Source organism: Eptatretus burgeri, chromosome 17 (genome assembly GCF_056783735.1).
Source record: "Eptatretus burgeri isolate ZD-2024b chromosome 17, Ebu_testis_v1, whole genome shotgun sequence".
In the NCBI taxonomy this organism is placed as follows: Eukaryota; Metazoa; Chordata; class Myxini; order Myxiniformes; family Myxinidae; genus Eptatretus; species Eptatretus burgeri.
Genome location: NC_140977.1, coordinates 45,714,663 through 45,739,321, shown reverse-complemented (window position 1 = coordinate 45,739,321; position 24,659 = coordinate 45,714,663). Strand labels below are relative to the sequence as shown.

The 24,659-nt window shown below is 44.6% G+C and overlaps 1 protein-coding gene across 1 annotated transcript in view; it reads left to right on the top strand.

The window, feature by feature from the left end:
• Positions 1-24,659, top strand: part of LOC147009960 (uncharacterized) — a 147,353-nt gene that overhangs the window by 5,895 nt on the left and 116,799 nt on the right. The window contains 1 exon segment of the mRNA XM_085863216.1: positions 23,177-23,314. Within this exon segment, the coding sequence (XP_085719342.1) occupies positions 23,177-23,314 (138 nt within the window).

The following is a 24,659-nucleotide window of genomic DNA, read 5'->3' as shown; positions in this document are numbered from 1 at the left end:
GATGGCAGTTGTGGAAAAGGTGGTGAGGAGATGATGGCGGTTGTGGAGAATGTGGTGAGGAGATGATTGTTTAAAATAAAGATAGAAAAGAATAATACTACCTCAAGATTCACAGCCCGTTATACATCGGTGGGGAAATCTAACCTGGACACACACTTATCGACATAACTGATCTTCGGGGAACCTGAATGGTGTTCTGTGAATTTACACAACCGTAACACTACCCCCTCCCCTTTTTACAGACTCGTCCCGAGTCGTCAAATTTTCGTGTGCCTTCATGTGTAAGTTCTCCCCTAGTACGATTTACCTTTGGATCCCTGAGTGCGACATTTGGTGTATCCGTGTCCCAAAAGTAAATAACCTACGGGCTGTGTAACTAACGAAACAAACTCACTCGTACAGACGACTTAACTAAAATTGCCGGCGCTATGACAAACATGCAGGGGAGCAAAACTCATTTACAATTTTAACTTGACTTATAAATTTTACACTAAACCATGCCCCAGGACTGATGGACTCTGTGGGAAAAAGGGCATGGCAAAGTTATTCAGTATTTTAGGGTGAGCACTCCGCAGCTGAAGGTCGGATGTCTTTGGGGCCTGTTCAAAAGGCCCCGTTGTCTGTCACAGAACCTTTTTCATGTCTTCAGCTGCTGGAGGCAACTCACCCCAACCCGGCATGCCATATGCCATCCCACAGGCCATTCTTGAAGCAGAGAGCCAGGCTGCCCAAATGCAGTCTCTGGCTCATGAAACAAATGCAGGTATGAACAAAGAAGGTAGCCGGCTGCCCAATGCAGTCCCAGGCTTCCCCCCTTGAAGTGAACTGGATGATGTAAGCAAACACAAACGGTGCACGGGCTGCACAAATGCAGTCGCCGTGTGCGGCTGCCTGCAGGGCAGTCCCTGCAGAACACTGGATGGGCCCTGACGCAAGCAAACACATTGGTCGGCGGGGCTGCCTGCAGGGCAGTTCCCGCAACTTGCGCGATGATCCTGGCGCACATGGTGATGGATGGACACAGGGGCAAATGCAAACAAGGGCTAGCAGGCATGGGGTCAAGGCAGAGGCAGGCAGACAAGGCATGGCAAGGCCGGAACAGGCCGTTGTAGCACAAACAGGCCAGCATATGAATCTGGCCGGCCTCTTGTCTCGTTCTGCAGGTTTGTGGAGGGAGTGCGGTGGTGCCGGCCGGTCTGAAGGCGGGGTCGGACATACCCAACTGTCTCCCTCCCAACCTATCACCTTTGCCTGTCTCTGTCCATACCCACTCCCTTGGTTTGTCAAAATCCAAATTTAGCCCCATCTTATTTTTTTTTCCTTTTTAATTCGTCTCCCTAACCCCCATTATTGTCTTTGTCCGGCTAACCTACCATGTCACCTAGCCTACTCCCAACCCCTACGTTCCCTTCCTGGAGGGGAATAAGGGAGAGCTAGCATCCTGTCTTGAGGCCCAATCAAGCCTCAGAATGGCCTCCTCAGATCTCAGCGATCTAACCCAAAGTGGGTCCAGCGGCCTACAACGAGAGCAAAGGGATGGATGGTGCGGAGGGGTACACTTCCCTATCTACCCTAACATTTATTAACCTTAAACTACCCCAGGGTTTTCAACAAACGCCTCTCACTTAATCTATTGGTTCTACCAATCAAGATTCCCGTCCTCACAAATGTCCTCACAAATTTGTTGGTTGGTGTCCTCACAAATTTGGCCCTTGCCATCCAATTTTCCCTCGTGGGTCATTCCATGTCAAATCATCAAAGAATCTGCCGTCATCTCTCAGATTTTTGTAAAACTTTGGGAACAAATTGGGACCCATGAAAAATGGCAAGAACTCAAATATTTTTGCTAACAGCCTCTTAATTAGTGAGATACAGACTAACGAACTTTGGACTAATTAGCACGACGTCGCAAATTCAAATGGCCATATCTCTAAAAGTATAACACCTAGAGAGCTGGTTTTGGTGTCATTTTAAAGGTATTTTCATGCCCTATGAATTTGTCTGGGCAACATTTTCCAACCTCCAACCACAAAAAAGTTATCACAAAATATAAACTTCAATCGTGAATCCCCAAAAAATGTATCCTTCAAATTTCCTCAAATTCATCCGAGAGGTACCTTATGATGTCAAGAAGCTTCCACATAAATTTTGTGATGGGCACTCCAATAGTTTCTGAGATATGAGCAATAATGTACATGTACGTATGGCATATAGGTTCGAAAATCAGCATTTGTAATGTATTATACAATCAATAAGTGAGTTCAAGTACACAGTGTTCACTAACCTGACTTAGGCTTTCAATTTCCTCTTCAATGCAGCAACAGCAGCACTTGTTTCTTCCCCTCAGGCCCAGTTGAAAATGAAAGTATATGATACTTCAAAGCAATTGATGGTCGTTCCCTGTGTTCCCTGTCATGGCTAGGTTAGAATGATTGTATAATACATTACAAATGCTGATTTTCGAACCTATATGCCATACGTACATGTACATTATTGCTCATATCTCAGAAACTGTTGGAGTGCCCATCACAAAACTTATGTGGAAGCTTCTTGACATCATAAGGTACCTCTGGGATGAATTTGAGGAAATTTGAAGGATACATTTTTTGTGGATTCATGATTGAAGTTTATATTTTCTGATAACTTTTTTGTGGTTGGAGGTAGGAAAATGTTGCCCAGACAAATTCATAGGGCATGAAAATACCTTTAAAATGACACCAAAACCAGCTCTCTAGGTGTTATACTTTTAGAGATATGGCCATTTGAATTCGCGACGTCGTGCTAATTAGTCCAAAGTTCGTTAGTCTGTATCTCACTAATTAAGAGGCTGTGAGCAAAAATATTTGAGTTCTTGCCGTTTTTCATGGGTCCCAATTGGTTCCCAAAGTTTTACAAAAATCTGAGAGATGATTGCAGATTCTTTGATGATTTGACATGGAATGACCCTCGTGCCCTCGCACGGTCTCATGGCTGGGCCGCGTGGCTCACTTGGTAGGAACTACCCTCTGCCGATTCTCCAACCATGGCACTCCCGGGCCCTGCGACTGTCTCTGAGCCTACCAGCTCCCTAAAACCTGGGGAGTGACCTCCATGGCTACTCCCCCTCGATGCTCACATGGCAGACTGGCACCACGGGCCCCTTTCCCCGGGTGCTTGTGCCCACGACACTGGCCACGTGGCTATTGGCGCTACGGGCCCCGCATCATGCGGGCCCACCCGTGCCCACTACGCTATCCCGGCCCCTCTTGGACCCTTGGCCTACCGCGGCCGACTAGCCCAGTGCCCGGGGTGCCCACTAAGCGATACTCACCGTTCGCAGTCACGCTCCCAACCCATCAACAGGACTCCTGCACCCCTCCAAACAGGTTTCGAGCCGACATTCACACCAACAGCAAAACGACCTCCATTTTGTCAATTTGGCTAACCCACTAACTACCATTACTCTGACTCCGGGGTCCCTTGGGTGGGAATCACTCCTCCCCCCAATCACTCATCGCACCATTCATACCACATTCACTACATTCACACAGGCCTGCTGGCCCTCACTCACTCATCAAGTACATTTTCCATGTCACACCATTTCATCGCTCACATCATTGAAGGGGCTGTCACACCTTGACGATTTAGTCAGCGTATGCCGACGTATGAAAAATTTGTCTAAAACGCTGGCACACGTCGAATATGTTATGGGTAAATTTTGTATACGTTAAGAGCACGCTGAAGCACGCTGGCATGCGTCGTAGTACGCCGAGCTCGTCGACAAATTTTAACATGCTCAAAATTTTTTGACGTATGCCAGCATATGACTCACACGTTCCGCATACGCTGGCCATAAGTTGTAGGCACGTTACGCGATCGTTGACACACGTCGACACATGTTACTTGTAAGTTACTCATAAGTCGAAACACGTCGAGGTAAAGGCCCAGTCACACCTTGACGTTTTAGCCAGCTTATGCCGATTTTTGGAAAATTTGTCTAAAACGCTGGTACACGTCGAATACGTTATGGGTAAGTTTTGATAACATTGAGAGCACGCTGAAAAACACTGCCATACGTCGTTGTACGCTGACTTTAAACGTTGTACTTTTCGGTTGTCCTCAAATTTTCCATGCTTGAAATTTTAAGACTTATGCCAGCGTATGACTCACACGTTCCGCATAACGCTGGCCATAAGCTGTAGGCATGTCACGCGATCGTTGACACACGTTACTTGTAAGTTACTCATAAGTCGAAACACGTCGAGGTAATGTTTGGCGTACCCGAAACTTATTTCTAATCTATGAGTAACGTGTTGTACTCACGTTACGCGATCGGTGACACACATCGACACACATTGATTGTAAGGTGCTCATAAGTCGAAACACATCAAGGTAATGGTTAGCGTCAGTGTTCCAGACTCCCTGGTTTTATTTTTTTTTAATTTTTTTTTTCCTTCCTTCGGTATGGTGATTTTGACACTTCGATTTCTAATGCGGTTATAATATAATATAATTAATAGGCTGCCGCTCAACGATTTAAATCATAACCGCACTGTACACTGAACACCGTCATACCGAAGAAAAAAAAAAAACCGGGAGTCTGGATCACTGATGCTAACCATTACCTTGACGTGTTTTGACTTATGAGCACCTTTCAAGTAATGTGTGTCTGTGTCAACGATCGCATATTGTGCGTACAACTTATTCACATCGCATGCGGAGCGTGTGTCATACGCTAAGTACGTCGTAAAATTTTCAACATGTTTAAATTTACAAGACGTACTCCATTTAATACGACGTATGATAGCGTACTTTAGCGTTCTATTCACGCATACCAAACTTACCCATACCGTATTCGACGTGCGCCAGCGTTTTAGATGCATTTTTCAGAGGTCGGCATACGCTGGCAAGATCGCCAAGGTGTGACTGCGATGTTGACACTTCCATTTCTGCGGCGGTTATGATTTGAATCGTTGTTCGGCAGCCTTTTCATAACCTACTACGCCACGTCATCATCGGTGATGCGTGCAGCGCGCTATGCCTCAGTTAGACTATCGTTGGGCATAGGTTGTGAAGGCCGACAACAGGTTCAGCATTCGTTGGTATAAGTTATCTATAACACAACGAAATGTTCTGTGTCCGTTACTAATACGTTATGCATAAGACCAAGTCGTTATGAATACGTCCGAATTTTTTAAAAAAAACATCAAAAGTTCAACGTTGGCCAGCGTTTTACATACATTTTAATACCTTGCCATTGCTGGCTAAAACGTCAAGGTGTGACTGGGCCTTAATGTTTAGCGTACCCGAAACTTATTTCTAACCTATGAGTAACGTGCTTTGAACCTATGTGTAACGTATCTCCAAAGCACATTGACGTATGTAGATGTATTTGACGTCTTCCGGACGACCACAGAACTTACAAAACGTGTTTCTAACTTACAGCTACCGTATAATGGCGTATTGGCAGCATTTAGGGGAATTGGTACATAAAAATGGGGTTCACAAGAGGAACCCATCAGTGTTCCAGATTCCATGGTTTTTTTTTTCTTTCTTTTTTTTTTTTTTTCTTCGGCATGACGATGATGTTGACACTTTGATTTCTAGTGCGGTTATAATACAATATAATTAAAAGGCTGCTGCTCAACTATTTATTTATTCAAAAATGAATAATTTTACTAACCCACCGTGTTTAATTATCCATCCACCCATTGGGACCATACTCTATGCAGAGTGTTGGTGCTGCCTAAGCAGAGTCCTGGGCACAATCCTGGATGGTTTTCCACTCCGACACAGGATACCAGCAAGCTGGCACTCATTTTGCCGACCTCGGAAGGATGACATGCAGTCAACCCCACCTGGTATTAATTCAGCAGCCAACGGGGCTTGAACTCAGGATCCTGGGATCCTAAGCTAGCCACTAAGCCAACACCACGCCAATGCAGATGAAGTGGCAAAACTTCTCATGGAGACTGATAATTATGACACAAAGCTTGGAGGTAAGGTGGATAGCAGAGGGGGTGGTGATCAGATTCAGGAAAGTGTTGATACTTGCATAGATTGGGCAAAAGATTTGCAGATGGAATTTAACCTGAGCAAGTGTAAGGTGTTGGGGATGGGAAAGATAAATGAAAATAGAGATTACAGGATGCAAGGGCTAATTTTGGAGCGTGTTTCACAGGAGAAGAATCTGGGGGTGGTAATAGTGTTGTGGGTCGGAGGTCGGTGGCGAGGAACGGCCGCCAGGTGGAGCATTAGAGCCATCTCCCACCGAACACCCGGAAGTTAGGTCGTGACTCTCGGACAATTCTGAAGGTCACGGGTCACTTAAGGACCGTGCTCGCCAATTCTCTGACGGCGTGGGGGAGGGTTAATAGCCAAATTTCAATATACCTAAGTACCCACGTCGTCAAATTACCGGGGAAGTCACACCCTCAACGGACTCTGTCGAAACGGGTCACTCAAGCGACCTCGGTCCGGTGTAACCAAGCGGAATTACCAAAGTCCGTCGGACCCAATGACAACTTACGGCACCGATGGCCTCACTATTTCTCAAGCCCGCACCGTGCTGGGTCAATGGAAGAAAATACGGGCAACAAACTGGAACATTTAACAATTGGGGGTTTATTTATAATTGGGGGTGGGAGGGGGCAATAATCGGGAAGGGAGACACAGAGCAGAGTTACAACCGAATAAGCAATGCAAATAATGTACAACAAAAAGAAAACACTTAAGAAATTGTACTTAACAGACTGGCGCCACACACACACACACACACACACACACACACACACACACACACACACACACACACACACACACACACACACACACACACACACACACACACACACACACACCCAAATGAAATAGACCCCGTCGGGTCTTTATTGGACCCTTCGGCTTGAGAGGGAAGGCGAGCTGGGGGAACAGAGCCTGGCCGGGTACCTTTCCGCCTCGTGCGGTCACACCGACTCAAACCCACGACCCTGGCTGCTCGACCACCACCACCACGAGGAGCCACCGCAAAAGACCGCAGTCCACGATCGCAGACGACCACAACGTTCACGACACATGCCAAGAGCAATGGCCACGATGACTCCTAACCTCTTCCCTTTGGACGGGGCGAACACTTCATCTGGCTGGGCGGGGCCGTCCTGAAGTAACTCGTCTCCGGATTGGTCGGGGACTTCTGAGGTACTCCTATCCCTCATTGGTTGCAAGGCACACCCATCTCGCTGGGCGGAGTCGACCTCACCCCGCCTATGCCCATGGCCCCGAACACGTGTGTAATGGCGATGATGGAGCGAAGGGGAGATTTAATGTAAAAAACCTGACTATAAAATCAACCCGCAGTGCACACATGAAATTCCCATTAGACATAGGGGACAGGACCCTAACTATAAACACATACTTATTGAAATAACTGAACTGTGGGGGGTTCTGGCTGTCTGTGTGCAAGAGGCTTCCAAATCCGTAACAATAGATACGGGAGGTAAGCAGGCAGCACAATGCCAGGCAGCTATAGGTAAAGCAAATGGGGTTTTATGTTGTATTCGGATGGGGGATCAACTATAAATCAAAAGAGGTGGTGTTAACATTGTACAGGAATTTAGTGAGGCCACATCTAGAATATTGTGTGCAGTTCTGGTCACCACAACTCAGGAAGGACATAGATGCCAGATAGTGTTCAGCGCAGGGCTACAACATAAATTCCGGGCCTCGCTAGATTTAACTATGAGAAGCGGCTGAAGGAGACAGGGCTTTATTCACTAGAAAGGAGGTGGTTATTAAGAGAGATGATAGAGATGTTTAGGATAATGAAAGGTGTCGATAAAATAAGTGCAGATGAATAATTATTCAACAGAGTGGACAGTGATAGGACCAGGGGCCATAGCCTGAGAGTAAAGAAGAGGAGAGTTAAGACAGTAGCAAGGCAGGGAACTTTTCCTCAGAGAGTAGTTAATGCATGGAATGGCCTCTCTGGAAAGGTAGTGGCAGCAGAAACAGGAGATAAGTTTAACTTCCAGGTCGATAGGTACCTGGAAGTTATGGAGATGGAGGGGTATGGGGATGTTGACAGCACTTTTAGGTAGTTTGAGTATTGATGGGTGATTGTGTGCATGTGTATGGAGTGCTGTAGGTGGGGGTCTCATCAAGGGGTGTTGTGTGGTTTATGTTGTGTGTTTTTAACCAAGCCCATGCCCCATCCCCTGAGGGGAAGAAAAAAACAATACAAAAACTTAAAATAAATAAATTTTTAATAATTGCATTTTCTTCTTTGGATCTTGTGTTGATAAATTAGTATGGTGGTTGTGCAGGCATGATGGGCTGAATGGCCTCCACCTGTGTCTGATTTCCTTGTATTTCCTTGTATCATGATTGTTGTAGATATCTATGTTCACTGAACTGCCGGCAGATTGTTTGTTGCATTATCTGGAACAGCAGCAAATTGTTTGCCATACAGTGGTGTAATCTTTTCTATGAGAATACTCATAGTGGAAGAATGGTACACTCAACACTACGAGTATACTCGTTCAGTCGAAAGTCAACGTGTTAAAATCATTTTATTAAAATTGAAGTGTATTGTTGCGGACTCGGGGTTCGAGGCTTGTCACGAGGGGAAGCATTCGGGTCCCTCTCAAACAGTCAGTTCTGAGGCCGGCTGGCATAACTAACTCCGTGCACTGGCAGGTTGCTAAGTAACCATGAACGCCAATTGGCACTGCCAATGTGGGCAGGATTACACTACTTCGTGTGATACCTTACCTGTGGATAGCTGAACCAATTGGGGTCTCGTGCCCTCAATGCAAAGCCGGATTACTGCCACGTGTTCGTGAGTGTGCGCTAACTAACAAGCGCAAATTAACGGGGTAAAACTTCCCGGCTAAACTAATGTGCGGACCATGCTGGACCGATGGGGAAAAGACGAACATGGACAGATCAGTACATATATAAGCAAGGGTGAGGAAAGGTAATGTGACCCAAGAAAAGGTTTTCGTCACAAATATATAGCAGGGAAAGCAAGGATTCACGAGTGTGGCAAAAGGAATGCAATTATTTACACAATGAAGAGATAGAGCAGAGCTAAACTGATGTAAAACTTCTGCAATCATAAATTGATATACACATGACAGGCACCAGTAGACACATACGAGGATATTAGTCCAGAAAGAGGAGCAGCAGTTGAGGTATAAGCGACCTCTTGGTACCTGATGCGGTTGATGGACTGACGCAACCCAATCACTTAAGAGGAGGGAGGAGGGAGGAAAACCTGGGTGTCTCTGGTGCATGAGTTGGAGATGCAAATGTGATGCAGATAAGGCGCAAAAGAGGAGGTGTGAAGGAGTGCAAATCGGTCATGCTTTCAGTGATGCATCCACAGTAGACAAGACAATAGTGTTGTGGGGCCAAGTCTCGGTGGCGAGCACGACCGCAAGGTGGAGCAGTAGAGTCGGCTCCACCGAACACCCGGAATTTATAAGTCGTCACCCCGGATAACTCCGGAGCTGACGGGTCCCTTATCGGACCGAAGATCGCCAATAGGTCAACCACGTGTGATAGGGTCGATTGCCAATTTCAATTTACCTAAATACCCACGTCGTCCAAACTACCAGGGAAATTCACCCTCGGCAGGATCTGCGCGATCCGGGCCGTTACCGAGCCGTACCCCGAGTGGAGAGTACCAGAATCCTGCCGGGCCGATTGCACCATTTCAGCAGCAATGAGGCCTCATAGTTCCCGTTCGCAGCACGGCAAACCAATGATAGAAACACAGAAACGAGCTGGAACATTCAACAAAAGGGGTTTTTATTTTACGATAATAATTGGCAAAAACCGGGGAGGGGGATGTGGGGGAAATGCTGTGGTATTTGTGGCAAGGTCATTGAAGCATTGGGAGTAGTTTTAGCGGTTGTGGTGATTTGGTTAAAGTGATTGTAGCGGTTGTGGTGTTTTTGGTTAAGAGGTTGGGCGTAGGCTATTGTGGGCATTTTAAGGAGGCGTGTTGATTATGGTGTGGGTTGTAGCATCGTGGTGAGCATGGTGTGGATCTCAGGTGAGGCATCTGTTGGTTACTGGCACATAGTTTGAATGGGGAAATGGCACGCAGTTTGAAAAGAGGACGGTGCAGCATATCTTCATGAGACTCCGTGGGTAGAGTCTCTTCAGCCCATGGTGTGCATGCATGCATGACAGGGTTTGTGTGTGAAATAAAGAAAAGTAAATAAAATAAGTGCAATAATAGTGGATTGAAGACTTAAGTAAAAGCTCAGCACAATGCTTCTCGTCCCATTTATCCACTAGACAAACAGTCATGGCCAAAAATATTGGCACCCTTGCACTTTTTTCAAATAACTCAATTTTCTCCAAAAACAAGTTGAAATTGACAAAAGTGTTTGGTCCCAACAATTCTTTATTTCACCGTTAATATTACAGAACCTTTGTTTTTGATTCAGAACTTAATGTCCTTTTAAATCAGAAAATAAAAATAAAAAGAAATGGTATTGACAAAATTATTGACGCCCTCGATGTAATATTTGGTAGTACAGCCTTTGGACAAAATACCTGCAGTCAAGCACTTCCTATAGCCATGAATGAGCTTCCTACACCTCTCTACTGGCAGTTTGGCCCACTCTTCTTGTACAAACTGCTCCAGTTCTCCCACATTTGAAGGGTGCCTTCTCCAAGCTGCTGTTTTCAGATCTCCCCACAGGTGTTCAATGGAATTTACATCTGGACTCATTGCTGGCCACTTCACAACAGTCCAGTGTTTTGTCATGAACCATTCCTGGGTGCTTTTTGAAGTGTGTTTAGGGTAATTGTCATGTTGCAAGACCCATGACCTTCAACGGAGACCCAGCTTTCTGACACAGAGTTGAACATTGCGCTCCAAAATGCCTTTGTAATCTCCTCATTTTATGATTCAGATTCCATGCACACATTCAAGACACCCAATGCAAAGGGCCACACAGCAACCCTAAAACATCACTGAACCTCCTCCATGTTTGACTGTAGGGAAGGTGTTCTTTTCTTTGAAGTTTTCATTTTGTTTTCTATAAACAGAGATGATGTGTTTTCCAAAAAAGCTCCAATTTGGTCTCACCTGTCCACAGGACATTCTCCCAGAAGGATTTTGGCTTGTTCAGGTGTTTTTTTTTTATTTTTTAGCAAACTCCAGTTGGGCTTTCTTATGTCTCTCTCCCAGCAGTGGGGTCCTCCTGGGCCTCCTACCATAGAACTCCCTTTCATTGAGTTGGTGACAGATGGTGTGAGTTGAAACTGTGGTACCTTGTGTCTGAAGGTCAGCTTGAATCTGTTTGGCAGTTGATCGAGGTACTTTCTCCACCATTCGAACGATCCTTTGCTGCAATCTTCGATCAAGTTTTCATTTGCGGCCACATCCAGAGAGGTTGGCTACAGTGCCATGGGCCTTAAACTTCCTGGTAACATTGCGTACGGTGGACACAGGAACATCAAAGTCTCTGGAGATTGACTTGCAGCCTTGAGATTGTCCATGCTTGGCTACAATCTTGTGTCTGACCTCCTCAGACAATTCTCTAGTTTTATTTCTTTTCTCCATGCTCATTGCGGTACACACAGTGACACAAAACAGCAGAATGACTCCTTTTCTCTATTCAAACTGGTTGAATGAGTGGTGAAAGAGTGGTTTTTATATTTCAGTCACCTGCAACTCACCACAGGTAAGTTCAATTCCAAAGTACAGGAGTATCACCTGCTTGAAATGTAATTATTTATTCCAACTTGTATAAGGTGCCAATAATATTGTCCGGGTCATGTTAGGATTTGTGTGTGGAATAAGCTAAGATTTAGTATTTTTTTCGGCTTTCTTTGTTTTGTTCCACTGCAAACCAAAGAAATACATGTGGATACCAAAATATTTTTTTATTTCAACAATTTTCTGGAATAAATGGTGCATTATTTGAAAAAATGCAAGGGTGCTAATATTTTTGGCCACGACTGTGATAGAAGGGCTAACTGAATGAATACTAATGAAATAACTCTCGGGATCGCTGTATGTTGGGTGCCATTGCCTTGGGAGAGTGCCGGCTTCACAGAACCGCAACAATATATTTGAACACAATGCGGGGTATCGTGTCCTATGAGCCCACTACTTTATAAATGTTATAATACCTGCTAAAAGTACATTCATTCCTTCTAATGTCTTGTGTGCAAATTCTTTCATTAGCCCTTGGAACTTGAAAAGAGGAAACATTATTATACAATTCACCTTGATGAAAGATGTAAAAATGGTGAATGTAATTTTATGAAAGTTGTCAAGTTTCAATCGAAATTAATTTCCACTTTGCAAAATCTCCAGGAATTTGCTCACGTAATGCATGAAAACATATTGTTGTGCCAATGACTCTTGGTGGTTAATGTTACTTAGTATAGGTGGTTAGTGCCTTCGTGAATGTCTTAGACTTTTGTGTGAAGTAATTAATTGTGAATTACAGGTGTCGTTAAAAATAATAGATAGCTGATAGACGATATCCACCCTTCCTAATGTGAGTGTCTAAAAACTACCAACCCTGTGAGCCTTTGTGTTATGTTCTACCCTTTGTAAATCTGTCCTTATGTTCTTTTCAAGCCTTTGCTAGGCCTTGACCTAGCAAGGTGGGAAAAGTGTGACCATCATGTCGACCACCAGCAGTCCTGTTCAGTGTGATTGGGAAGGGTGTGCCCCACCCATGGACAAGGCCCATGGTCCGACCGTGAGTGAGAAGAGAGGGGTATGTGGCGCATCATAGGTGATGGACAGGGTGGAGGCTATAAAGGAGAGTGCACATGCGGAGGCTGACATGCCACACCCATCCTCTTACTCACCATTGGTTGAGGGTCCTGTTTGGTGAGGGGAAGATGACACCTTACGACTTCAGTCGGGCAAGGTCCTCTCCCTTTCTTAGGTCATAGGTGCCTTCGTTATGACATCATAATTGCATATGTGGACGCTACATCCTGTCAGTATGAAAATTGAGGATCATCTCGGGATAAAATCGTCCGCAAAATTTTTTGATGGCGTCATTGGTCAACAGCCATGTTGTTGTTTTTTTTTGTTTTTTTTGAAAACCTTCAAAAATCTTTGAAATGGTTGAACAGATTGAGGTGAAACCACATATGACCACCTATCCATGAGGAACAAAAGGTTCACACATACGACATCACGTCACATGGTTTGGTAGCCATATTGGATTTACCCGAAAACACAACAATCTTCTTCTCCAGAACAGCCCGACAAAGAGGGGAAATTTCACATAAATGTTCCCCAAGGTATGCGTGTACAAGGTTGTTTTGGAATAATTGATGTCACATGGTTTGGTAGCCATATTGGATTTAAGAAACATATTAAATAATGTTTTCTCTGGAACCGCTGAATCAATCGACGTGAAACTTCACAATTATGATCTAGTAGTGATGTGAAATACATGTTTTGAATTTCAACTTTATCGGACACGTGGTCTGGCAGCCCAAAATTTTTTTCTTTCATTTTTTTGAACAAGGCTCACTTGGCTGTGCCTGGATGGGTTTGGGGATAGAGGAGTAGCAGCTGAAACGTGAATCCTATCCAGGTTCCTCCTGATGACTTCATCTTTTCTTTTTGCTTGTTCAGGTTCCTTCTGATTACTCCAATGCAGAACTACCTATTTGGTCTTCCATTTGATTTGAATTGAATAGATTTAAATCCCATTCTGAACTCAATTGAATAATAATATAAAAACATTATGGGTCAGGGCCAGGTTTCCGATCAAAGCGGGACTTCTTGGGGCCTGGTCATCACTGCCAGCAGTTATAATTTGGCAGTTCTAATTATGTCTCTTATTAATTGCGTAACACACCAGCACACAAACGCCACACAAAAGCAGTCCCAGCGAGGGTCTGCAATCTGCTCTTTTTTCTTGTTATTTTTTTGAAATGGACATTGAGGGTGTATGTCATCTATTACATATAATGACACCTAATATCACATTGAATTACAATACATTTACTTTATTATTTATTTTTTCCGATTCAGCCTGTGGCTGCAAGTTGCATCATTTCTGGGAGCTCAGCTGTGCCAATGATGCAATGCCCCATTTCCAGGAAGCTGGTACTCATTTTTCCAATCATGGATGGATAAGGCTGAGTTAAACTCCCCCTGTTATTTAACTTCACGACAGGGATTCAAACTGAAGACCCTTAGGCCAGCCACCTTAACTGTTAAACCACTATACGCTGTTAGCTATACATTTGCTCACAATCATTAATTAAGGAGTTGACTAAATTGTACTAAACAATATTAACCCTGAGGAGTTATTTTCACAACAAATATATACTACCAAATGCAACCCATTGCTTTGCTGATAGGAATATTAAGGGGGGGGGGAGTAAAGGAGGAGGGGGCGAAGAGGGGTGAGGGAAGGGAATGCAGCTTGCGGGGAGGGCAAGGTAATAAAATAGAAGACCAAGAAGGAACCCAAAGAAGTAAAGAGGAAAGATGGAGTCATCAGGAGGAACCTGGATAGGATTCGGGTTTCAGCCGCTAACTCCCCTCTCCTCAAACCATCCAGGTGCAGCCAAGTGTGCCTTACAGAAACATTTTTGTAAGAATTCACTTCTTGGAGAGATAGATAACAAAAGCCAGGAATAGAGAGGAAAAGAGATAAAAGAGAAGAAAAGGCAAGAATTAGAATGAGTAAGGAGAACTGTGGAAAAAAAAAAGGAGAAAGAATTGTGAAAGGAACAAAGAACAAATATGTCAGGAAGAATCTGGACAGATAGATTTCAGCAGTTGCTCCCCAGGCTCAAACACAGCAACATGGGAGGGGAGGGTCTGTCCAACCACCATCCAGACACATATGGAGATAGGGGTGGAGAAAAAGAGGGGTGAAGGGGCGAGGAGGTAGGGAAAACGAGGAGGTATGGGTGAGCGAGGAGGGTGAGGGAGGGGAAAGAAGTGTGAGGAGGGAGTAAGGGGAGGGAAGGGCAAGATAAGGCAGTGTGAGGGGAGGGTCCATCCGGAGAACCAACATTTGGATACTTGTGGAGATGACCACCATCCGGTCATAACCGCCATCCAGATGCATTCGGAGACAGAGAGGAGAGAAAGATCGGGGTGGGGTGGAGAGACAGAAGTAGATGGGAAGGGGGGAGGGGGAATTCCAGCAGATGTGACGTTCAGTTTGACAGCACACACATTGTTGAATCACCCTGCTTGTGAAACACTGGGATGACATTTTATGGCTATGTCGGGATTCAAACCCAGAGGAGACAGCTTTCCTGCCATGGTGGCGATTCATTCCTTCATTACTCAAAACATTTTTTACTCCTTTTAATCATCTATATGTTAATACTGAAGGACCAATTTTGTGCTCCTTGCGGTCGCGTCATGTTTTTCTCGGGACTGAGACCTGTACTGAAAGAAACTTCGTACATGTAAGAGTGCATCGCGCATAGTGGCAATAGTCAACTTTCAAGTCTGAAGCAGAATAAACACTTTTCGTTGAGATGGGGGCGAGGAGTGAAGAGGCGGGGGGCAAGGTAAACAAATTTTTGGGCGGAGGTAAGCAAATTGAAAGCGGGAGACAGGGGGAAATGGGGCGGGGGCTGGGTTGAATGAGGCGGAGTTGAGTGTGAGGGGGTGGACAGGGGGTGGGGGCCCGGGGGCAAGTGGGGCGGGGAATCAAAAGACGGGGGCGGGGAGTGAAGAGGCGGGGCTGGGCTAATTACATTTTTGGGCGGGGGTAAGGAAATTTAATGGGGCAGGGGCGGGGGATGAGTAGGCGGGGGCAAGCACACCCTGTCCAGTCCATGTCCCTTGAGTGTGTGTGAGCTGGTGAGAGTGGTTGAATGAATGGAATCCGTCTGTGACGGGGTTTCAGCTAGTATAATTTATTCTGCCTTCCTACCTCCGGTATCGAACCGTGGTATCACCATTGAAGCTTGAAGAACATGTGCCAAGTGGCTTCACCAAGCACTCCACGAAACGGTTGAAAAAACTTTTCAAAACGAAACGTGTTTTTTTGTTGTTTTTTTTTGTATACCTTGTCGAGGCTCGTACGAGAGCAAACACACAACGCACAGCAAGGGGGCATGAGACAAGATAGGCGGGAGTGGGAGGGACAAAACAGTGGGGAACAGACACATTAGGAGATCTGTGGAAGGGAGAGGGATGGGACGGGGAACATGGGGAAGAGAAGATGGACATTACAGGGACTTTCAGGAAGGAAAGCAGGGGAATTGAAGGAAGTGGGCTTGGGTGGATTATCGGGGGTAGAAAAGATCGAGGATTTGGATGGGGGATGATAAGAGGTGGTGGTGAACAGCTGTTTTGAAAGCCTGGAGGGAAGAATGGGAAAGAATAGAGTGAGGGAGTTTATTCCAAAGGCAGGAAAAAAGAGGAATTAAAGAGTGAAGGTGAGCAGTGATTCGTTATTTTGGTAGTTTTACCAGAAGGGGGTTGTTGGCGGACCTTGAGCGCCCTGTGGAAATGTGGTGGGGACAAATCGCAGAGAGAGCAAGAGGGGGGCGGCAAGGCTGGAGAGGAGACTGTAGAAGACAGAAAGAGCACCGACCAACCTGCGGTGATTGAGTGAGAGGCCCAAAGACTCAGCTTCATTGCGGGAGATGCCGATGATCCTAAATGCCCTGGTTTCAACAGCGTGAAGCCGAGAAAGGTGGGAGGCAGGAGCACCAGCCCAGAGGGGAGAGCAGTACTCCATTAGGCTATGGACAAAAGCTTTGTAAGTGGTCAGGATCTCAAGAGGGCCGAGGAAGGACTTTGCACGACGGAGGATTCCCAGTCGGCGACTGGCTTTGGAGGCGAGGTTGGAAATCTGACATTCCCAGGAAAGGTCATGGCAGATAGTGAGACCCAGAAGCTTGAAAGAAAAGACTTCTTCCAGAGGATTGTTGAGAAAGTAGATGGGGGAGAGGGGGTTTCTAAACGGTCCTTTCGAAGAGGCATAGTGAGAGTGTGAGATTTGTCTGGATTGAAAGACATGTTTCACGTGTTGGACCAGTTTGTGATTTTATTCAGACCTGCAGTGAGCGAAGAAGCTGCTGCTTGCCGGTCTGAGGGATGACAGATGGTACAGCAGAGGGTGGAGTCATCAGCAAAGGGATATAGAGGATTTTCCAGAGAGTCAGAGAGATCATTGATGAAAACCAGAAAAAAACAACAGGGCCCAGAATGCTACTGTTGCCCACCTACCTTGAGGAACTCCAGGCTGGACAGGAAGAGGCGATGAAAGAACTCCATTTGGGGCCACATGCTGACTGCGACAGGAGAGGAAGTCTGCGAGCCATGAGTGGAGATGGCCTTGAATACCATGGGAAGAGAGTTTGGTGAGTAGGGCAGGGTGCCAGACTGTGTCAAAAGCACGTTATATGTCCAGGGATACGGCTCAGATTTCCTGTCTGGCATTGAGGACCTCCATCCATTGATGGGAGAGCAGAAGCAGCATATCCAGGGTAGAGTGACCTGGTCTGAAACCAAATTGATGATCAGAAATCAAGCCATTGGAGAAGAGGAAGGATTTCATGTCTGAAGCGATGATGGATTCCATAACCTTGCTGAAGATTGGGAGAAGGCTGATTGGTCTGTAGTTGCAGAGATCTGTTTTTGCACCATTTTTATGCAGGGCAGTGATGTTTGCTGATTTCCAAGCAGATGGCAGATGACCTTGAGCAAATGAGAGGGTGAATAGAACAGAGAGAGGGTGAGCAAGAGCAGAAGAGCAGGCTTTGAGGACACGTGGGCTGATGCCATCTGGACCGGTTGCAGAATCTGAGTCGAGGTTTGAAAGCAAGCTCTCCACCTTGTTAGGAGAAAAGGACACACAGTCCAGGGACAGTTGGGTGTGACTGGGTAAGGTGGGTTGAGAAAGTGATGTGTTTAGGACACAAGATTTAGTTGCAAACACCGAGTTTAGGCATTCAGCTTTTTCACGTGCAGTATCAGCAGTGTGGCCATTTGAGGTAAGGGAGGGGATGGAGGGGGAACATACACCAGAAACAGATTTGATTAAACGCCACCAGGATTTTGAGGAGGGAGAGACATTTAATTTTTATTTGCGTTGTTGCGGACTCAGGGACGGGGGCGAAGACCATGAGGGGTGAACAACCTTGGGTTCCCACCAAACTCTCCAGAATGCAGGTCGTCGCATACGAATAACTTTGTGACGCGGCGGGTCACTAATCAATCGTGAACGCCAATAACTCGACCACGTGAATTAGGGTCCTCCGTCTGTTGAAAATCGGTTACCTGAAATGGTCATTTGATATAATTACCGGGAGACACGCCCTCGCACGCACTTGCTCAAAACGGATCACCTTGCCAGATCAGATGCAGCCGAGCGGGACTGTCAAGCACGTACCGGCTAGGAAACAGATCGTTGGGGAATAATGTCCTGGCTAAACGAGGGTGCGAACCATGCTGGACCAATGATAGAAAACATGAAAATGAGCTGGGAACATTTCTATACAAAGCATTTATTTACAATCTAGCGAGGAAAAGTATGTGGCACATCGAATGGGGTTTATTTTTATGTACAGCAGGGGATAGCAAGGAATTTGTGGGGTGTGGCAAAAGACAAGGACTCTTACAAAAGCAGACACAGAGCAGAGTTATCGTGATATATCTTCTACAACAATCTTAATTTATGCTAGGACAAGTGCCACCACCCACACACACACACACACACACACACACACACACACACACACACACACACACACACACACACACACACACACACACACACACACACACACACACACACACACACACGGATACTTTGAGACGTAGTAGGTCTGTTTCACCTCCTGAAGCCCACCCACATGTGGAGCGAGCCGACAACAGCAACTTGCACATATACAAGCACACTCATACCGAGGTGGATACTTCAAGACTTGGGAGGGCTCCGTTCCACTTTTTGAAACCCCTATATGGAGATAACAACGAACAATACACACACTCACATGGAGGTGGATATTTTGAGACCTGGGAGGGCTCTGTTCCACTTTCTGAGACCTATATATGGAGATATCAATGAACGACCAATAACCAATAAAACACACACACACACCGGTGCCAAATGCCATTGCGGTAATACAGTTTTTGTACATGCACACATTTCTAAATGTACACACGTATCAAGTCAAATGCACACACTGGACTCTGTGTCCTTTTCTCCTGACAAGGTGGAGAGGTTACTGTCATTCTGCCTTCCTCTCCAAACTGTCTGCCATTGCAATCCAAAGCCAACTCCACTCTAGGATGACCGACTTCTTCCACTCTCGTAGACAACGTGTGGCTCTTGATAGAACCCTTTTCATCTCCTCTCCCTCTCAAGGCTGGAGTACCCCAAGGCAGTGTCCTCGGGCCAATATTATTCCTAATATTCATCAATTATCTCACTGACTCTGGAAAATCCTCTATCTCTTTGCTGATGACTACACTCTATGCCATGACATCTCTCATCCTTCTGACAGACAGGCAGCAGCCTCTTCCCTCACTTCAGACCGTGACAAAATCACATACTGTTCCAACACAATTTTGCTGAGGTATCCATTTTGTCCACCCTTTGCGTTCTCCCTTACGCCTCATTGTTAACTGCATCCCTTGTTCGTCAGTCTCCATCTACTTTCTCCCTCCACCCTGCTGTTGGTATTTTCCCTCTCTCCTGCTGTTCCCTTTGTTAAGTTGTGTCCTGATTTGTTCTGTGTAATCGCTCTTCCACGAATATAGACCATACCAAATATAAATGAATATATAAATATTTTTAAAATGCCCCAACATATGCGGCATTTTTCAGGAACGTAAATTGTTGTTTTTTATTTATTATTTATGACCCACAAATACGTGGGATAAACGAATAGCGAATGCGCGAATTGCAGGGTCCAACTGTGTGTGTGTGTGTGTGTGTGTGTGTGTGTGTGTGTGTGTGTGTGTGTGTGTGTGTGTGTGTGTGTGTGTGTGTGTGTGTGTGTGTGTGTGTGTGTGTGTGTGTGTGTGTGTGTGTGTGTATCCTCCATAACTCCAAAACAATGAAATCTAGCAGCCTGAAACTTTGCATGATTACTCTGAATACTCCAAGGAAGTGCATGACCCATATTGACTGTATAGAGTAAGAGTAAAGTAATGTTATGGTCAATGTGCATCGGTCATTTGTATTGCAAGAAATATGAAGCCCACCCCCATTATGCATCTAAAATTAGATTACATCCCGTTTGACTTTTATTTAATGTTCTTACATTTGTTTGGCTGTTACATGAGCTTAGAAAGGTGTTCACTCGGCCAAAAGCCTCAAGTTTAGGAGGGAAAGGGGGGGTCGATAGACTAAAGTTCCAAAAGGAACAGCTTGTTGTGGCACTACCAAAAAAAATACTCAACTTTGTGCAGGAGTAAGCCCCTCCTCCCCCCAGTCGGGTCTCAGACGAATAGCAAGCGTTTTGTTCCCTCCATCACCAAAGGTGGATGGGAGTTATGTTTTTACCTTGTCTGTCTTTTTATGTGTTTGTCTGTGAGCAGGATTTCTCAAAAGGTTGCAGACAGATTTGGACAAAATTTGGTGGACATGTTGAGTATGGAAAATGGACGAATTGATTTGATTTTGGTGAAGATCCGAATACGGATCCGGATATGAAGGTTTGAATTTTTTAAGTGATTCTTCACCATTGAGCAAAGTTTACAAAAACAATATTGTTGTGTCTATGCCGATTAACACCGATGCTAGACGGATAGACCGAAACTGGCTTTAAAGGCACTGCATTCAATATTACTCAACTTGTGTTTCTCCAAGGTCAACCAAATGCACCAAAATTGATGGCAATCACACACGGAAAACAAATGGCTGAAATATGCTTTCTTACCTTTTAAAAGATTTATTTTTATGTTAAAAAGCACAGGAAGAGGACCGACAAGATGTTATAATAATTGAAACAAACCAAGTGAGTCAAAAGGCACAAAGAGGAGAATGAGGATTCACAAACTTGTATACAATGGATGAGAAATTAAAGCTAAAATCCTAGCCCACTCAGCACCATAAATCACACTTGTACAACAACACAATGATGCAGGTGGGATTTCCCTTTTTTCTAATGCACAGGTTCGAAGCAGTACTTGATAGTGTCTGATTTAGAGACCAGGAGGGACACGAGAACCAGTCATGATGGTGCCAAGATGAAGTAAAATGGCCATGAGCAGGGCCAGCGATGAGTAGGCATTCAACCAGGTCAAGTAGTCCCCTTTGTCCTTTTTAGAGTGAGGCCACTTGGTCTGCCCTCAGTCTTCTTCATCCAAACCCCCCAAAACACAGGGTGATCCCAGCTTGGGTCGATTCCACACACTTCTCCTCCAACCAAGGTCTCAGTCCTCCTTTTCACATGAGTCTTTCTGTTCTCTCCTTGATCTTTCTTATGGATCGAGTCCCTTACAAGCCTCTCTTTGTCCTCTCTCATGGACTCCCTGGTAGACCAGTCTCGATGCAGGTGCATACCCTCCTCATCTTCCTCCTGGGTGGAGTCTCCCTCCTCGGTGTCACCCATGGGGGTGGCCCCTATAAAAATTAACTTACATCTTTTCCTCTGGCCTCCACAGACCACTGTGCTGCCATGACTCCGCACACTGGCCAGAGAGATCAGACTTTACCTTTTTGCACACATGATGTGTGCCTCTGCTATGGAAAGTCTTCACCAAGCCCTGCCCACAAACAAGAGGTTTTGCATATTCAAAATTAATGTCTACCCTGTCTATAAATTACATACGCTGCCTCCTCAGCATCACGTGCCACAAATAACTTACTCGGACAGAACCCTCTTACATGGCAATCTAACCAACTCGAAACACAAGGACCACACTATGCTTACCACTGTCTATGTATGGATCCCTCCCCCTTCCAGATAACAATATATAGCATGATATTTCAAAAAATTGTGAACAAGTTATGACAGAACGAAGTGGATGAGCTAATAAGGTGACAAAAACAAGTCGATTAGATTTCAGTTCAGTTCAGGTCCGGATCCAAATCCAGCCGTTCAGTGGGATACAAAACCTAAACTGTTAAGGCTGGCAGAGGTATGCGCTCTACCGAGTGTCATTCTGGTTGCCATTGCGATCACTCTCTGTAAATACGTCCTTTCTTTTACATCACAAATGCAATTTTTGAACTTTACTTTGCCTCAACTCATCCTGTTTGCTCGCAACAGTTTCATCTGGAAGCTCTGGGGAAATCTGACTGAGAAAGAGATTGACGTGGTTACAAACCGCAAATGGTCCAGGAACACAGGACGCTGTTTGCTCAGCCAGATAATAAAATCTGTACCATGTTTGCCCCGGCACGTCACTTACGCATCGATAATTTCACAAAGGAAAGGTTGTGGGCTGCTACTAATCTGTGCTCTGAGGTATCTCAAATGTGTTTTCCAGCCAGGCCTGGAACTGCCTTTCCTTTCATATTGGTCTTTTGTGTGAGTGGGGGAGCATGGTTACAGTGAACCTTTCAATTTCATCTTTTTTATCGGTGTGTGTTCCTGAGATTAAATAAAATACTCGTCTGTATAAAACAAAACCTGCCTCTGGTAGCTTGTACATGTTTCTGTGTTTGAGCCTGGGGAGTACCTGCTGAAATATATCTGTCCGGGTTCTTCCCGACATCTTTGTTCTTTATTCCTTTCACACTTCTTTATACTTTTTTTCACAGTTCTCTTTATTCATTCTAATTCTTGCTTTTCCTTCCCTTTCATCTCTTTTCCTACCTATTCCTCTCTTTCATTAAAATTATCTATCTCTCGAAGGAGAAGTGAATTCTGGATGGGTTTTGAGGGTAGTGGAGTAGTGGTTGAAACTCGAATCCTATCCAGATTCCTCCTGATGACTCCCTCTTTCCTCTTTACTTATTTGGGTTCTTTCTTGGTCTTCTCTTTCAATGCATCAAGGGGAGGACAATAAACTGATGTGAGGATTTATAAATAAATAAATTTGTTCGTTCTACTGAGGGATAACGATTTGTTTTTATTTTACGTAATTGGCTATAGCGTAGTGTTATTCAGTTATATGCATTCATAATGAAGATTATGCATTCTGCATTTTACTGTGACACAAATATCGTGAAATTGTACTGCAAAGAATAGTAAAAATATGGGATATTTTCAAAAACAAAAACGTGTTTTTGTCTTTTTTTTATTTCTTATGTTGCAGAGACATCTGTGGAGCATCCACTAAACTTGAGATCAAGTCTGGCTCGGTCGTTTTCATGCAACAAGATATTGAAAAGAAACATTGATAAGAGAAGGAGAACCTCATTTGCTCTGAAGAAATGTGAAATTAATCACATTGGTGAGAATGCACAGCAAGGTGCTGTGTTTGAAAAAGCTTTCACTAGTTCTACATCTGCCTTGAAGATGCCAAAGACCACTCAAAGTGATGAAAACATCGACAAGTATTCTCTTTGTGAAAAATCCTTCACAACTTCCTCTTTAAAGCTGCATGAGATGATTCACGCTGGTGATAAGCCACACAAGTGTACCGTTTGTAGTAAAGCCTTCACCACTTCATTTGCATTAAGAACACATGAAGTGATTCATGTGACAGAAATGTCACATGAATGTTCTGTTTGCCAAAAATCTTTTCTGTCCCCATCACACTTAAAGAAGCATGACATGATTCACACAGCAGAAAAGCCGCACAAGTGTTTTGTTTGTAAAAAATCCTTCATTTCCTCATATGACCTAAAGAGACATGATTTTGTTCACAGGGGACAAAAGCCACACAAATGTTCTCTTTGTCAAAAATCCTTCATGTCGTCATATGACCTAAAGAGACACGATTTTGTTCACAGGGGACAAAAGCCGCACAATTGTTCTCTTTGTCAAAAATCCTTCATATCCTCCTCCAATTTAAGCAGACATGAATTCATTCACAGAGGAGAAAAGCCCCACAAATGTTCTTTTTGTCAAGAATCATTCATATCCTTTTCCGAACTAAAGAGTCATGATTTCATTCACAGGGGAGAAAAGTCACACCATTGTTCCGTTTGTAAGAAATCCTTTACATCTTCTTCATACCTCAAGATACATGAGATGATTCACAGTGGAGAAAAGCCATACAGATGTTCTGTTTGTCAAAAATCCTTCATATGCAGATCTAAGCTGAAGAGACATGATTTCATTCACAGTGGGGAAAAGCCATACAAATGTTCTGTTTGTGAAAAATCCTTCATCTACTCATCTGAACTAAAGAGACATGATTTCATTCACAGTGGGGAAAAGCTGCACAAATGTTCTGCTTGTGAAAAATCGTTTGTATTCCCATCCCACCTCAAGAAACATGAGATGAATCACAGGGGAGAAAAGCCACACAAATGTTCTGTTTGTCAAAAATCATTTTCATTCGCATGCCAGCGAAAAAAACACGAGAAAAAACACAGTGCGGAAAAGCCACACAAATGTTCTGTTTGTGAAAAATCATTTTCATTACCATGCCAGCTCAAGATACATGAGATGAATCACTGGGGAGAAAAGCCACACAAATGTTCTGTTTGTAAGAAATCCTTCATAACACCATCTGAACTGAAGAGACATGATTTCGTTCACAGTGGGGAAAAGCCACACAAATGTTCTGTGTGCAAAAAATCGTTTGTGTTCCCATCCCACCTCAAGAAACACGAGATGATTCACTGGGG